A 15,437-nucleotide genomic window follows, 5' to 3' on the forward strand; every position below is an offset into this window, starting at 1 on the left:
TCAATGAATGAATAAGATCTACACACCACAGGCAGCTGTGTTTGAAGCGTGAGGGTGGTTTTAATGTTGTGGTTATTCATTGTGTAGCTGATCGTGAAGTCAGAACAGAACACAAGGTGGCAGCAAACTGACTGAGCGTGGGGTGGTGCCACGCACGGTGGTTAAACATTAAAGGCGTTATAAAGGATGTGAAAGCCAACCAGGACCTAAACAATGGCCTGACTTTACGGGTGAGGCGCAGGTGACAACTTCTGATAAGTGACCTTAAAGGAAAAGCCAAATAACATGCCTGTGTGTCCGTAAATATGTGCTGTGTTTGTCGCCCGTATTTGACTTTGCAACCAAACTCCTCTGCAGCATTTGAAGCAATTAAAGCAATAAGCTGTATGAAGCTCATCACAACATATAATTTTTTTAATCCAAGTTTTAAACGTCTACCTGTCACGTGACAGCATTGGTTTCGACCAAACCACAGCAATTAAATGTTCACCTTTGTCCTACAACCTGCTGATATTCTCGTTTTTTTTTTTTTTTTTTTATGAGTGTGAAGTCCAGTGTCACGGCACAGAAAGTCTGAACGTGCGACGATGCACAGGACTGTAGAATAATGGACACCTGACAACACGGTGTTGCACCGAATGTCTTCAATATCCACCCGCCTCTTAGTTTGGAACCCAATACTGAAAATCCAAATGTCCCAGATCGCAAACTTGGAATGGCGCGGAACCAAGGTGCGGTTACATTCGGCCCGGACACCGCAAAGAATGACGACCCTTTACTGGCCCAGACCTGAAGGTGTGCTGCTGTATAACTGGCAGCCGTCAGTAGCAGATCCCTTAAGTCCTGTAAGTTGTGACTTGGACCTCCATTGATTGGACTTGTTTTTACTGCACATACCACAGATGCTCAAATGGATTGGCGGCCCAAGTAAACCTGCCCCGGGTTGGCTAGCCTTCTTCCATAAAGCAACCCGATGAAGTGGCACAACGAAATGTGTCCTCTGCTTTTAACCATCAGTGGGCGGCCATTAAAGGCGCACAGGGGACGATGCCCTGCTCAGTGGAACCTTAGTGGCACCTTGGTCGGGGCGGGATTCGAACCGGCAACCTTCTGATTAGCAGACTGGTGCCAATGCCTTCAGCAGGTAAGCAAAGCCTTCTTCCCATGCTCCTTGCTCTCACGCCCGATGCAGGCGACCTGCAGGAACTCTGCGCCTCGTCAGTCGCGTACCGAGCTGTAAAAGTTTCTGAGGTTCGCTGAAAACACGGAGTTAAATTACTTACTTTTACTTGAAGCAAGGAAGTAAGAAACTGTTTTTTTTTTTTGTTGTTTTTTTGTAAGCGTAAAGGTCACTAATGAAAGTTTTTTTTGTTTTTGTCACAGGTTCTGTGTCGTGTGAGGGTGCCGTACCTTCGCTCGAAATCCCCAAACGTGTCTCGACAGGACACTTACTCGCTTTCTTACTTTCTTTCTTTCATTCGTTCTTTCTTTCTTCACCAGGAGGATACATGTTGACGCATGAGAGATACATTGAAAAAAAGAGTTTGTCACCCACGGTGCTGAAGCGACTGGGCGGGGAGCGCCTGCGCGACAGAGACGGGAGCCGCGCTGTTCTGGAGCGAACTTGTCCGGGAGGTGAGTCGCTGCTCCGTATTCTGCGCCGTAGCGTAATTAACGTTAATAACGGGGTTGCGCAGCACCAGGGAACGTCTCCCGTTTATCTCTGGCGTTTCGTGCCAACTGTACGCTGTGTGGAACGTCTTCCGTTTGCGTCTTTTTGGGGTGCTAGTAGCCTGGTGGGTGACACACTCGCCTTTGAACCAGGAGACCCGGGTTCAAACCCCGCTTACTATCGTGTCCCTGAGCAAGACACTTAACCCTGAGTGTCTCCAGGGGGGGGGACTGTCCCTGTAACTACTCATTGTAGGTCGCTCTGGATGAATGCTGTGAATGTAAATGTAGAACAGAACAGACTGAGCCAGACACTCCTTGTCAGGCACCGAACTTTTATTCCCCGAGGACCGCATGGTTTCGTACACAGTTAAACCGGGGAGCGTTTCAGACAAGCTGGGGCCTGGGTGGCGGTTTTCCCTCCAGTGCACACCCAGTTTGCAATGAAGAAACAATCTTGTGACAATCTTGTCGAATTCTGCTTGTTGCAAAATGACACACACACTCACACACACACAAGGTCATTTACAATTAATGTCTTGGTAGGTGTCCAGTGACCATAAAGGTGTCCATCATCATGAAACCAGATCACGACTGTCTTCATTTCTTCCGTGCTGCCGCCTGCTAGTATCACGCTGAGCATTCCACGTCCATCGGGTTCATTAGAAGCCGTTATTTGGATAACAGGAAATTTGCGATAAGCACAGCAAACACGATGCTGGCGAAATGTAATGCGGCGGTGCCCAGCCCTGCCCCTGCTGATCTGCAGCCTGCATATTTGACATGCAAAAATGATCAAGCACAACTAATGACATCCTCATAACCTTCTGGCGAACGTTCAGCGCTGGAGTCACACATGATCGACTCTTGATGCCAGATGGCAGATCAGTTGTGCTGGGGGTTTGGCACTGTCTAAGTAATAAAAAAAAAAAATTACACCTGAAACTACAACTGTTGAGATTGCAGGGAAAAAAAATGGACAGGACACATGACAGGCCTGCATATTTACACTGACATCTAAAACCTCAGCACTTTCCGGATGTTTGGGGTCAACCAGTATCCATTCATACATTTCCAAACCTCATTTTTCCAGGTCAAGGACACTGGAAAGGTACAATGAGCCCTGGACTGATCCTAAGGCTCGTCACCGAGTGTGTCTGAAGGTAACTGAGCAGCGGCACAGAACTGATGATTGGTGACAGTGATGACAGGACTGTCTCATTCAGCTCAGTTGGGGATAATGTCCTACAGGATGTGATCATTCCATGTCGATGTGAACACCTACCATGTTGCTGGTGTTGTTTTCAGTATTTGCTGCAATGGTGCATTACCTTCCGCTTGAACTGTGTGTGCAAGGATTAACACTATTTTACTTAACACTCAAAAACTGCCGGGAAACTGAGAAAATTCGATATTTTGCCAGTAGCTGACTCTGCATTTTGTTGACGTACCTTTTTTTTTTTTGGGGGGGGGGGGGGGGGGGGGGCAAATGCTAATTTGCTGAACATGGAGCAATTGTTTTTGCCGCTTGTTCACTAAAACAGCAACTCCCTCATTGCTTTTGCCGAGTCACTTTCTTCACCTAGCTGATTCCTCTTGCACCGTCCTGTGATTTTTACTGTTGACCGAGTCTGCACTTTGAAACAGCAAAGCACTGGAATTAAAGTCAAATCAAGTGTAGGTGTGTGTGTGTGTGTGTGTGTGTGTGTGTGTGTGTGTGTGTGTGTGTGTGTGTGTGTGTGTGTGTTGCTGCACATTTATGTTTCAGAGCCTGTGCTGTTTTGTGAGAGTCTGTTCTTCCTTCTAGAGAAGAGGCCTTTTGTGCAGTTGGGCTATCAGAGAATAGAAGTTGACATTTGAGAGTTTGGAGAGGGAGCACGTTACAGAAAAAAGGCCTTGTTGTACTGCAAGTTTGGGTCCTGAGTGTGTGGTTGGGTAAGTGAGCAAGAGAGATTGGTAGAGATTGTGTGTGTGTGTGTGTGTGTGTGTGTGTTGGAAATGCGTACATCTCCCTGTACAAGGGAGGCCCTTCTCAATAGAAGATTGTACTTCAGGTTGCAGTTCCTAAATGTTGCATGTTCAGTCTGGAGAAATTCTGTGAAATTCTGTTTTGTTATCCTTTTTTGGGGGAGAATTGCTTAACTAGTACCTAATATTTCCCTTTTCCAACTTGACAGTATTTTTTAATTTACTAGGTGCTAGGATTCTGGGGATTTCCTTCCGTTGTTGTTGTTCAAACTGTGGCTAACCAACAGTCGAACAAGGGATGGCAGGAATTGGTACAACATTGGAACATTTAACTTACAAAATGTTAAATTTCAGTTTGAGTCTACATGAAGAGGTCATCAGTACACAAAGAAGCCCATTTCACAGGTCCTTAATGTCAGCTGTATACATTTTATTGGTCAGTTCATCCATGAAGTATTTCATTGTATGTAATCCCCTTTTTTTCTTTTCATTTCTTATCTTCTAGGATGAAAAAACGATGCCAGCGCGTTTTCACCATCCTGCTAGTGGGGCTGTGCATGGTGTCTTTTTTCCAGTTCTACAAAGCCCTGCACCACATGCCTCTGCTGCAACACCTCTCCAATCCTTCTCAACATCTGAGACAAATAGCGATGTTTCGTGAATTTCTTTGGAAGGAGAACAAACATTTGGAAGATGGTTCCTCCACCTCTGAACTGACAGATGCCACATCTGGACAACCAGATCTGCAATCCATGCCATGGACACCGTATGTTGACATGGTCAGCATCTGTCATGGCCGCTTGGCCATTTCCTACGCCAGCAGAGACCTACGATTACAATCAAATACTTTTTAAAATGTTCTCATAGCACTGAAGTTTTACTTCTGGGTAGTATTTTAGAAGCACAAAATTGCAAGCAAAGTCAAAACCGTCTGGTAAAATATGGTTCAGAATGGCCTGTAGAGTTTCTTAGTGGATGGGTGTTTAGTGTGACTTTAGTGGATGGGTGTTATGGTAGGCAGGGGTATGATATTTTGTCACATGGACTGTAGGGAAATTAAAACGACAGCATCTAGTTTAAAGTTCAAATAAGAAAAATGAATTCACAAACAGGCAGTGTAGTTCAGGTAGTTTTGGTTGGTAGTAGCCTAGTGGGTAACACACTCGCCTGTGAACCAGAAGATCCAGGTTCAAATCCCACTTACTACCATTGTGTCCCTGAGCAAGACACTTAACCCTAAGTTGCTCCGGGGGGGGGGGGGGGGGAGGGGGGGGGGACTGTCCCTGTAACTACTGATTGTAAGTCGCTCTGGATAAGGGCGTCTGATAAATGCTGTAAATGTAAAAGTAAAATGTAAATGTTTCAGTCCCGTCAAAGTGGTAAGTGCATCACTGAACGATTGTAATTGGTGGTAGCTGACAAGAAATAAAGGTGCAAAGATGCAAAAGCTAGAGGTACCTGAAATCAACGTGAAGAATAAATCTGTCTCTCGGTTTCATTCTTAGGCTCCCCAAGCTTCCTTCAGGGTTACTGGGGTACTACATCAACGCATGTTCCAGCTTCATGATGACCCAAAGTCCTATTTTGTACACACCAAATCCAGGATGCTGTGCTTCCAGGAAGGGACCAAAATGGATGTCAGTGGGGTCATAGCAGGTCAAGGCATGGCTCTTGCTTCCCAGAGAGAGAAGAATACCTTCATACCTGCTGCAAACATGTCAACCTTCAAAAAACAAGTGGCGAGATGCCAGTGTCGTCAAGGTTGGCATGGTCCAAGCTGTGGAATCCCAACAGTTGTGCAACATTCAAATCTACCAACAAAAAGCCGCCTGGTACCTAGAGTGGTACCCCGCAGGGTCATAAATGCCCTGAACATCAACCATGAGTTCGATCTCCTACATGTGCGCTTCCATGAGCTGGCAGATGCTGTTGACGTCTTCATGGTGTGTGAATCCAACTACACGGCTTACGGCAGGCCGAGGAAGCTGCTCTTCCTTCAGCAGCTGCTTAATGGAACCTTTGATTATGTGAAGCACAAAGTCCTCTATGTCTTTCTGGATCACTTCCCTAAAGGTGGAAGGCACGATGGCTGGATCGCTGACGACTACCTCCGCACCTTCCTTACCAAAAATGGGATGTCTAGGATCAAGGGGGCTCGACCAGATGACGTGTTTATCATTAATGATGCGGACGAAGTCCCTTCGCGCGAAGCTGTTCTCTTCCTCAAGCTGTTTGACGGTTGGACAGAGCCATTTGGCCTGCATATGCGCAAGTCCCTCTACGGGTTCTTCTGGAGGCAGCTTGGCACCTTGGACATTTTGTCAGGTTGCACCGTGGGCATGCTGATGGCAGTCTACAAGTGCAACGGAATACTGCTGAGGAGGCGGGAGTACTACACCCTTCCCGATTTCCGGACATACGAAAAAACCACCGGCCGTATGCTGTTGCCTTGGTCAGTTGGCAGCCCCGTCCACTATGCGGGCTGGCACTGCTCTTGGTGCTTCAAGCCTGAAGGGGTGTACTACAAACTCATTTCAGCCCAGAATGGAGACTTCCCTCGTTGGGGAGATTTCAAAGAGAAGCAGGAGCTTAGCTACATCCGCGAACTGATCCGGACAGGAGGCTGGTTCGACGGCTCGGTTCCGGAGTATCCGCCAACAAATCCCAAAGAGCATATGTTCGCCCCCAAATATTTGCTGGACAACTATGAGAGGTATAAGCACCTACTTGAGAATGTGTATGTCAAACATGAAGACAAAACGTAGGGCGTTAGTTTTGTATAGGGATTCCTCCATCAAAGTTGTGTGTTTGCACTGAACAGTCACTCCAGGGAAAGGTACAGTAAATTGTACTACACTTTTACATCTCAAACTCTAGAAACATGATGATTGTGGGTTTGAGAAGTTTATACAGAGATCAGTAATCATCACACTTTTGCAGGGGATGCCACGTATGTTGGATTGTAAGGCCCTTACACTGCTTAATTAGCAATGATATGATATATTCTTGTTATGTGGGTTGTGATTGGTGAAACAGTGAATCTGATATTTGTGAACACTCCCACTGCCTCCCAGCACCTTCAAAAAATATATATAATTGTCCAAAATGATTGATTGATGGGACTCTGCAGCACTTCCTCATTTGGGTTAGCTTATGATATCTATATCTTCATGGGTTCACTGTGAAAAAAAATAATTAAGATTTTTTTCCCCATATTTTCTACCTGAGAACTGATTGGAGGAAATTCTAAGAAACGTTTTATACTCTTTTTCAGTGAATCTGGTGCCATTTAGAATACACTGTTTTATGCAATGATTATGCAAAAATAAATCACTGTGCAAAATGTAAATTTTTTTAAGGACTAAAAGATTTTTTTTATGTAACACAGATATCACAGATATTTTTTTTTTCAAATTTATATTTGTAAAAGTATTTTATTTAAAGATTGAGATGAATGGTAATGGTGCCACAGAAAGGTGATGTTGTACCTTAAAACCTTAATAATGTACAAATTACATTGAATATACTGAGATGTTAGTGAGTATATTTGTATAACTCTTGAAGTTAAGAGTGCATAACATCTACAGATCTGATTTAAGGCAAGCTGATCAGCCAAACCAAACTTCATGAGTATGGAAATGTTTTAAAATGTAAAAAAAAAAAGTTCATTGTTATTTTGTAAAGAAAACATAAATTGTAAAATATAGTGTATATATATTTTTGACATAAAATGTTATACCAGTGAAACTGCCTTAATAGTTGTAAATACTTCCCGGTTTCTATGATGTTTTATTTTTTATTCATGTGTACTGTTTGGTGGTTCAGTGCACTGTACAATGCATTTTACTGTGAAGTTTCTTAGAACAGAGCAGTAATTAAAGGGCGGCAAATGACTTTTGTGGCCTGGGTTGGTCCTATTTACTTAGCTGCAGTATATGGGACAATAAATTCTGTTTAAGTGGACTTTTACCCTTGCCTGTTGAACTTTTCTTTTTTTTTATATATTTCTGTAGAAACAGATATGTATAAGTGTAAGCAATACAAATTTGGAAGACTTATGCAAGAGGAAATATAAGGTTTGTTTAGTGTAAGCAGGAGAGAACATTTCATCTTCAGAACTAGATTTCAGAACGAACAGGCCTGAGCTGATGTTACAGTTGGTCAAAAATGACAGAATTAAAAGATTTTGATGATTCTCAGATATATGAAGAAAGAACCAGTTCTATCCTGCAGAGGGCATCAAGAGACAACCCATAAACCTGTGAAGGCAAATTGATTATCTTCTGTTGTTAAAGAAGCCTTTAATAATGCACTTGGCTGACATAGCATATGTGGCATGGCCTGTCTTTCTGACATCATGAATGAAATGGGTTGAAAACGTCACAGAGAATTATGGATAAGGTACTTGTTTTATGCACTTTATCTGGGAGGCGGGACTGACATTAGAAACCTAATTGTGGAAGGAGGGCCTACTTTCTGCCAGCAACACTTTCTGTTTTGCAACTACGTGATGACGGTAATATGGCATGGTATGGTAAACACTATGGTTCTATGATGATGTTTATTCTCACACATTGCCAAGTATTATAAACTTTCAGTGACAAATAATGCTTGCAATGTTTATTTATGACATATAGACAACAAATGAATAAAACACTCTCACTTCATATATGAAGCTCATTTACAGAGTTTTAGCACCAGTTGTAGCACCAAATTAAAAACAAAAAAGCAACTTCTGAAAAGTTTCATTACTATAATAATACAATAATTTCACCTTCTAAACACCACTTTTTTTTAACCAGATATTTTCACATTGGACAATCGTGGCTCGTGGGCGCCACCTAAAAGACCTACCCGGTATTTCTATATCAATTGGCACGACTTCTGACTGAAATTTGCTGGTTGGTTGAAGGTTCAATACTGATTATATTTGTAATGTCCAAGGCCCTGCTGTCTTGCCTCTATCCTGCATCACAACATCTCATCAACTAATCAAAGAGAGTTGAAGATACCCCACTTGCTCCGTTTGCCTCCTGCTCTCCCCAATCTCACCTCTCTGTGCTGTAATGAAGAGACTGCTTCTGAAAGAGGAAACCCACAACATCCTGTTTAGCACTGATGCAAAAACAGGCTAAACACACTAGGGAGTCGTATCTCAACTGTGGTGAGACCACACACATACACACACACACATACACGCACACACAAACACACACAAGAGAAATTTTGACTTAAGTCATATATGTTTATCGTGTGACCTAAAGCCTCTGAAGACTGATGAAGCCCGATGAGCATTATGATTATTGGTAGAAAAGGATTTCTGTTATGAAACAAGTGACCCCTTTAAAACTCCAGAATCAGTACCATAGACAGCTCAGTGCACACAAAAAGTAGGTTTTAAGAATGCAGTTAATATGGAAAATAGTCCAACGGGTCTGAACACAGGATGAGCAATAGAAATTAAGTTAAATGAGCAATAGAATTTTAAATAACTATATAGAAAGATTAGCAGAAGAATCGGCATAATCGGTTTAATCGGTGTAATGTTAGCCCAAGGCATTGTGGTTATTTTGATGTGGTGAGATTGCTTTCTCAATGATAAAAGTGAACAACGGGTTGCAAATTGCAAGGGTTGGAGTCATGACCTCGAAATTAAACAAAATTCTGAAACTATTCAAAATTACAACAAAAAGAACATGTAAGTGCAAAATATTTAAAAAATATTCTAAAATATTATGATTATTGTTTAGGTCATTTGATTGTTCAAGTTGTTTTCCTGTTGAGGGTTGCCAAGTGCAAAGACATTTTTCAAACCTTCATGTTACTGGCAGACTGAAAGTGTGGAAATGTGGAGGAACTGTAGTCTTCTTATCCTCATATACCCTGACACATACAAAAACACTTATTCAGGCTTGATGAGATACCCATTAAAGGTGATGTAGATGTCCACATCGTCGCTGTAGATGGCATTCTCACGCTCGTGCTTGTACAGCCGCAGCCATACATCGTCGCCGAGATCCAGTGGCAACATGAGGCTCTGGCTCTGCATGATGGAGCGGTCGCTGGGCTGGGCATACACAATGGCCCGCTCCTGCTCGTTCTGCATTACGTGCAGGTACGTCTCCTTGAAGTTCCATGTGTGCACGTTGACATTGAAGAAGTAAACACCAGGCACGTGGCAGCGGAATTTTCCAGAGAACATGTCAAAGTGCTTGTCCAGGTTTACGAAGACCGTGTCGAAGACCAGCACCTGGTAGTTCTCCTCGCTGTGCAGGGCCTTTCGACGGCCCACCGAGAAGGCTGCATGGTGGGTCTTGCAGGGGTCTCCTGGGGGACCTGCATTCCCCTTGGCACCTTTGGGACCTTCTGGCCCTCTCCAGCCTGTTGACCCTTCCTGACCTGATTTTCCTGGGGTACCTTTATCCCCACGATCTCCCTTGTCACCTATAATCCAGTAGAAAACATGAAGAAGTACATAAATTAGGAGTAAAACTACTTTACTGTACTAAAAAATGCAATACCCTCATGAAAATAATAATATTATACCAATATTGGTATAATATCTTCCCAGGGGTTCACTGTATTAGGACAAATTTGCAGGAACAACTATACAGAACTGTGTCATATTTTGAGGGGCAATCCTATTAAAATATACCCTAAACAGTAGTGTATGCTATAGGTTACTCTAAAGGGTTTAATCATATTTTTTTAATATTATTTCTGAATCTGAGCGATAATAACACTGAGAAATTAGAAACATAACAATGAAATTGCTGTGATTGTAAAAACTGTTCTCCATATGCTGTTCAACAGATTTGAGTGGTGTGTACCTTTGAGGATGGTCATGTTGATAATAGTGCGTATCTCAGGCGTGTGACCTGGGGGTCTTTCTGCAGGACCCAGGGAGTCACAGCAGCGACGGCAGGTTTCAGTGGGAGGAGAGGAATGGTGAGGTACAGAGGTCACAAAAGGCAGAATGAGCAGGGGAGGTACCAGAACTCCAAACATGACTGCACCTGGAGAAAATGGACACCAGTGACCTAAATGGCCAAAAAGTCCAAATCTGAACAACCAGAACTCCACACATGACTGCAACTGGAGGGAACGGACACCAGTTACCTCAATGTCCAAAGGTCAAAATCTGAACAAGGGGTTTACTGTCCCTACTGTAATTGCTACTGTAATGGTAATTGTTTTGTTTTAGTGTGTTTGCCATATGCTCTCACATGCTGATATGCAGAGATGGCGTCACAGTCCCGCTTGTCCCCAGTCCAACCCATTCTTGGGCAATGAAGCATCATCTCTGCCCCATGACATCTCAAAACTGGATGGACAGCAATCTAACATTACATCTCAAACCATTTCTGTATTACAGTGTTTTATCTAACCAGAATAGGAAATAGTACACAGATACTATGACCAAAAAGCACAGAGCTGTAAAATCTGACAAATCTGACATAGGCTTTAAGCAGTGAGAAAAGTTAGTTCTAGTTGAACCGCATGGCTACTGAATCCCCTGGATCACATGGAACACACTGTTAATATCCACACATGAAGCAACCTGAGCCCTAGAGGCAGTAAATGGAGCAGTGACTTAGAACTGAGGCGCCCACTTGCACCACACATGAAGGACATAGTTCAGTATGGGCCAAGGGGAGCAGGGGAAGCTGCTCATCATCATTTGTTCCCAAGATCTTAGGGTTTTTCTGTTTGTATGACTGAGGTCATGTCAATCATCCATCTGCGAAAGCTGGGAGGAGAGTATGAGGTCCATTCCCTTAGAATGAGTTTTTTGGCAACCATTGCCCAGTACAGCTTCAGTACTGAACCACTTTGAACCACTTGAATTATGCAGCTGATCTAGTAACGGACAATGATTGATGACAGGAGAGGCATTAAGAGAGTCTATTTTATGTTTTATAATACTTCTAATGGAGTTTTTATGAGAAGATGCCAGCCTGTGGTTTACAACTGACTGACATAATGATAACATGCCAAACATCTTTCCATAATGACTTAGTCCTCCTAGTCAGGGTCACGGCTGCTAGAGTACATCCCGGGACACTGTGCGCAGGGCGGGGTCTCATCCAGGGAGAGCCCACCACATGCCACACACACACAAGATTCACTCACACACTCACGCCTGCAAGACAATTCAGAGTATCTAATCCATCTACTGTACATGCCTTTGGATGGCAGGAGGAAATTGGAGAACCTGGAAGAAACCCACGGTAACATGGGAAGAGCATGCAGACTTTGCACACACAAGATCTGAGTCTTTTTTATCCAAAAGAACAGTTGAATAATTACTTCGACAAACCTTTTTTTTGCCACATTTACAGATAACAAAGGTATGTATGCAACAACATCCTTAATAAGCAGAAACTGAATTTCAAATCCATAGACTGTCAAATCAGACATTTGTATTTTAATCCATGATTAGCACTATTGCTAATTATGCATTTTATGGATACAGAAAGTTTCTTATAAAACTTTGAGGACACTAAATTATTGTGTTATGAGATTCAAAAAGACTTAATAAATCAGAGAGTTGAGCGTTATCTGGTTCACATGTATTCACTGTGGCAAGCGAATAGTTAAAAACGAGTCTGAACTTCCCTGGAATGCTTGCTGGCTTCAACCATGTCCAAAAGCTTGCATGTTGCTAAGATAAGTCCAACGCACCGTGTCATTCTGCTGTGATAAACGGAATTGTGAAGCACTGATAGGTGCATTCCTGGCATGGTTAAGCAATGGAGGAACACACACACTTGAATTTATAGATATGTTAGGAAATAGGTAATAAAGATGCAACATATAAGTTATGAGTAAGTAACTTATTATTTAAAGTCTTTTCTTGGTCTAACAGAACTTCATTAAAATGCTTAAGATTAGTAAATTAAAGCAACACTTTGAATAAAGTCTTGGTCCACATTTTGACTGTTTACAACATTTGAACCCCATTAAGATAAATTCAAGACAACATACATACACAGATGGGGAGAGAAAATGCATACATTACCCCAACCCTGCGGTGTGTGTGTGAGTGTGTGCATGTGTGTGTGTGTGTGTGTGTGTGTGTGTAGCTGCCGTCCGGTCACTTTGAGAATGAGAGAATGAGTGTGAGAGTCAGCTCCACTCTCCCTGCCTCCAGCCCTCTCCCTGCCCTGTCCCCCTTCCTTTCCTTTTTTTTTTTTATATTCTCTTATACAAACACACACACATTTCCTTGGTTCTTCTATATCTCACTCTTTCAGTATTACTGAAATTATATCCAGATGGTATATAAAAGGTCCCTTTTACCAAATTATGCTGTTTTGGCTTGAGTATCTGTGGCATAGTTTGATTATTGCACTCTGCAAAACTGTAACACATAATCCTTTTGAAAACTAGTTAACTTGGTTCTGATACAGAGTAAGTAAAATAAAGAGTGAAAAAAGAGTAGTACATAGTGATGTACATAAAACAAGTTGATCAGATTACCCTGAGGTAATAAAAATGACGTGAGATTTGCATGGGAAAGCTCATGCATTAATATCTGAAAGCAAGAGGGGCTTCTTCCTCTCTCCTGGTTAGTTTGGCCACTAAATGACCTGATTTCAATTAGTTTTCACAAAGCCTCAGAGTGTCTTGCACTTGCTGACCACATGTGGTGGACCACCATAGCATGGGAAAAAGGAAAAGGGGGACCAGATGTTTGACACTGTGGTGAGAGAACAGGATCTGGTCAGGATGCAGAGAGAATAAACGTTCTTTTTTCTTGAAACGTGGAGGTTTTCATGTAAAATGTCCCAGTTTGTGTTCCTCCTCTGCCTTTTGCCCTGGAAGTGACAGAGTTTTGTTTGAGTAGCGGAAATTAAACAGATGACCTCTGATGTGTTGGATAAGGATTATATGCAATTAAACTAAAATGTGTTATAATTTGGAACAAAATGATAATCTAAAGATATATAAAACCTGCTTATTTTCCACTTTGTGCGGATTCGTATGTGTGTATGTCTGTATGCATTTACTTCCCTGTAGCAACAGTGTTTATGTAATATTTATCTTCTATGCACATGAAAATCAGTATAAAAAAAAATATTGTGTTCTCCTAACTTGATCCTTTGTAACTGCTAAATACAAAAAACACACACACCTTCACAGACACACACACAGCTCTGTTCACCCGTATCGCCACACTACACAAACACTGACCTGTGCTCTAAAATACACACATTGATACCCAGAAGCCCACTTTACATTGAAACAAATAAACACTGTTTAACGTGTGTAAACACAGCCACACCACCTGTATTCATCTGGTGTCACAACGCCGCTCAGTGCCCGTGGTCATTCAAGGACGGTCATGACTGTGGCTTCAGTTCGCAGCCAGATTTCCTCTCCGTGTTTCTCTTGAGAGGTTCTGTCCGTGTTGGAATGTCCGGAGCAGTGGAAACTGGACCACTTCTTTCTGTTGTTTGGATAATGAAGCTCAATGATGGGACTCATAGGAACCGTTTCACTAACACACACATGCACACACACACACACACACACACACACACACACACACACACACATGTCAAACCTCCCCAAATGGGTTGGATAATTCCAGAGCATCTGTCATGACATTTTAAAACACATTTGCTAGACTCTGCAATTTAGACAGCATACTGAATGTATGTTTAAATAACGTATGGTAATACCACCCTTAGTATCTCAATAAAGTGAGAATGAAGTGATTGTAGCATAGACGGGAACACACTCTCCTATGGACCAAAGGCCCAGGTTCAAATCCCACTTACTACCATTGTGTCCCTGAGCAAGACACTTAACCCTAAGTTGCTCCAGGGGGGACTGTCCCTGTAACTACTGATTGTAAGTCACTCTGGATAAGGGCGTCTGATACATGCTGTAAATGTAAATGTAACCTATCACCCTTAGTGAGCAGTGGGCAGCCATGAAAGGTGCCCGGGGTGTCTGGGGACGGTGCTTTGCTCAGTGGCACCTTGGTGGCTTGGGATTCAAACCGGCAACAGGACAAGGAACATACAAAAAAATCCTGTTCCAGAGTACCAGGATAAATTCATATCATGACAGCAAAAACCATACAGCAGAAACTGTAACCAGCAGGAATGGTTAGAATCAATGTTGTTGACTTGACCTTTAAATTCTTAAATTTCAAACATCTGAGGCATGTAGCTGAAAAGATCAAATCCACATTGAACAAGTTAAATGGTTTAAAACCTTTAATTGACACGTTTATTTACCTTCAGTCTTCAGTATAATTATTGTGTCGTGATCATTTGTGGGATTTGGCTACCATGCATACCAGCCTGCATGAGCAGATTGTAATAAGGACCCTGCATGTATGTCCTTGTCTCCATAAATGACCCCTAGTAAAGGTTGATGTTAAAATGAGCCTGCAGCATCATCCTGTCACAGTGGACCACTATTGACAGTTTATCCATCCATTAATACGAAGACTGCAGACCAAAAACGTGCGCATACAAGCAGAGAAAAGGCCATCAGACAAAAATCCGTAGCGAGGAGCAAGAATAATGGCGAGCAATTCAAATAAATCCACGATTACTGTGTTTCTGAGACATTGCTGGTGTGGGTTTTGTGAATACACACACGCCACTCTGCTGACATCTGCAGCGCATTAGTTCTGTTGGGACTCTCCAGACTGTTATGTAATCCCAATCATCCCCATTCCTTCCACAGGGATTGCCTCATTGACCAACTTTTCTTTCTGCCTTTTGTCCTCCACTAAACTTGTATTGTGTAGTGTTTTCATTGTTACGTGGTGCATG

At 42.6% G+C, this 15,437-nt stretch overlaps 2 protein-coding genes across 12 annotated transcripts; one reads left to right on the forward strand and one right to left on the reverse strand.

Moving 5' to 3' along the window:
* The first annotated feature begins 940 nt into the window (after positions 1-940).
* On the forward strand, positions 941-7,602 carry mgat3a (beta-1,4-mannosyl-glycoprotein 4-beta-N-acetylglucosaminyltransferase a). 8 transcript variants are annotated; one of them, XM_028987895.1, is made up of 6 exons: positions 1,158-1,302; positions 1,384-1,635; positions 2,765-2,834; positions 3,994-4,044; positions 4,145-4,418; positions 5,145-7,602. In XM_028987895.1, exons 5-6 carry the CDS (start codon positions 4,146-4,148, stop codon positions 6,402-6,404), a joined length of 1,533 nt encoding a protein of 510 aa, XP_028843728.1. In that variant the 5' UTR covers positions 1,158-1,302; positions 1,384-1,635; positions 2,765-2,834; positions 3,994-4,044; position 4,145; the 3' UTR covers positions 6,405-7,602. The 8 variants fall into 8 exon arrangements, with proteins under 8 accessions (XP_028843731.1, XP_028843728.1, XP_028843727.1 ...); XM_028987894.1 differs by lacking the exon at positions 2,765-2,834; XM_028987899.1 differs by lacking the exons at positions 2,765-2,834; positions 3,994-4,044 and having other exon boundaries at positions 1,160-1,302; positions 1,384-1,401; positions 1,501-1,635.
* Positions 7,603-8,244: 642 nt separating this feature from the next.
* c1qtnf6a (C1q and TNF related 6a) lies at positions 8,245-14,039 on the reverse strand. Of its 4 annotated transcripts, XM_028986965.1 has the most exons (4): positions 12,662-12,704; positions 10,866-10,963; positions 10,470-10,655; positions 8,245-10,083 (listed from the first exon to the last, which is right to left on the reverse strand). In XM_028986965.1, exons 3-4 carry the CDS (start codon positions 10,645-10,647, stop codon positions 9,542-9,544), a joined length of 720 nt encoding a protein of 239 aa, XP_028842798.1. In that variant the 5' UTR covers positions 10,648-10,655; positions 10,866-10,963; positions 12,662-12,704; the 3' UTR covers positions 8,245-9,541. The 4 variants fall into 4 exon arrangements, with proteins under 4 accessions (XP_028842798.1, XP_028842797.1, XP_028842796.1 ...); XM_028986964.1 differs by lacking the exons at positions 10,866-10,963; positions 12,662-12,704 and adding an exon at positions 13,931-14,039; XM_028986963.1 differs by lacking the exon at positions 10,866-10,963 and having other exon boundaries at positions 12,662-13,451.
* Positions 14,040-15,437: the final 1,398 nt, after the last annotated feature.

This window comes from Denticeps clupeoides, chromosome 7 (assembly GCF_900700375.1).
Source record: "Denticeps clupeoides chromosome 7, fDenClu1.1, whole genome shotgun sequence".
Classification (NCBI taxonomy): domain Eukaryota; kingdom Metazoa; phylum Chordata; class Actinopteri; order Clupeiformes; family Denticipitidae; genus Denticeps; species Denticeps clupeoides.

Excerpts from the sequence above, each read along its gene's own strand:
- mgat3a (XM_028987892.1), top strand. The coding sequence starts at position 3,938 with ATGGCAGGAATTGGTACAACATTGGAACATTTAACTTACAAAATGTTA. Across the intron at positions 4,045-4,144 it reads CAAAGAAGCCCATTTCACAG|GATGAAAAAACGATGCCAGC; the intron begins GTCCTTAATGTC and ends CTTATCTTCTAG. Across the intron at positions 4,419-5,144 it reads GGACACCGTATGTTGACATG|GCTCCCCAAGCTTCCTTCAG; the intron begins GTCAGCATCTGT and ends TTTCATTCTTAG.
- c1qtnf6a (XM_028986963.1), bottom strand. The coding sequence starts at position 12,695 with ATGCACACACTCACACACACACCGCAGGGTTGGG. Across the intron at positions 10,656-12,661 it reads ACACACACCGCAGGGTTGGG|GTGCAGTCATGTTTGGAGTT; the intron begins GTAATGTATGCA and ends CATTTTCTCCAG. Across the intron at positions 10,084-10,469 it reads CAACATGACCATCCTCAAAG|GTGACAAGGGAGATCGTGGG; the intron begins GTACACACCACT and ends ACTGGATTATAG.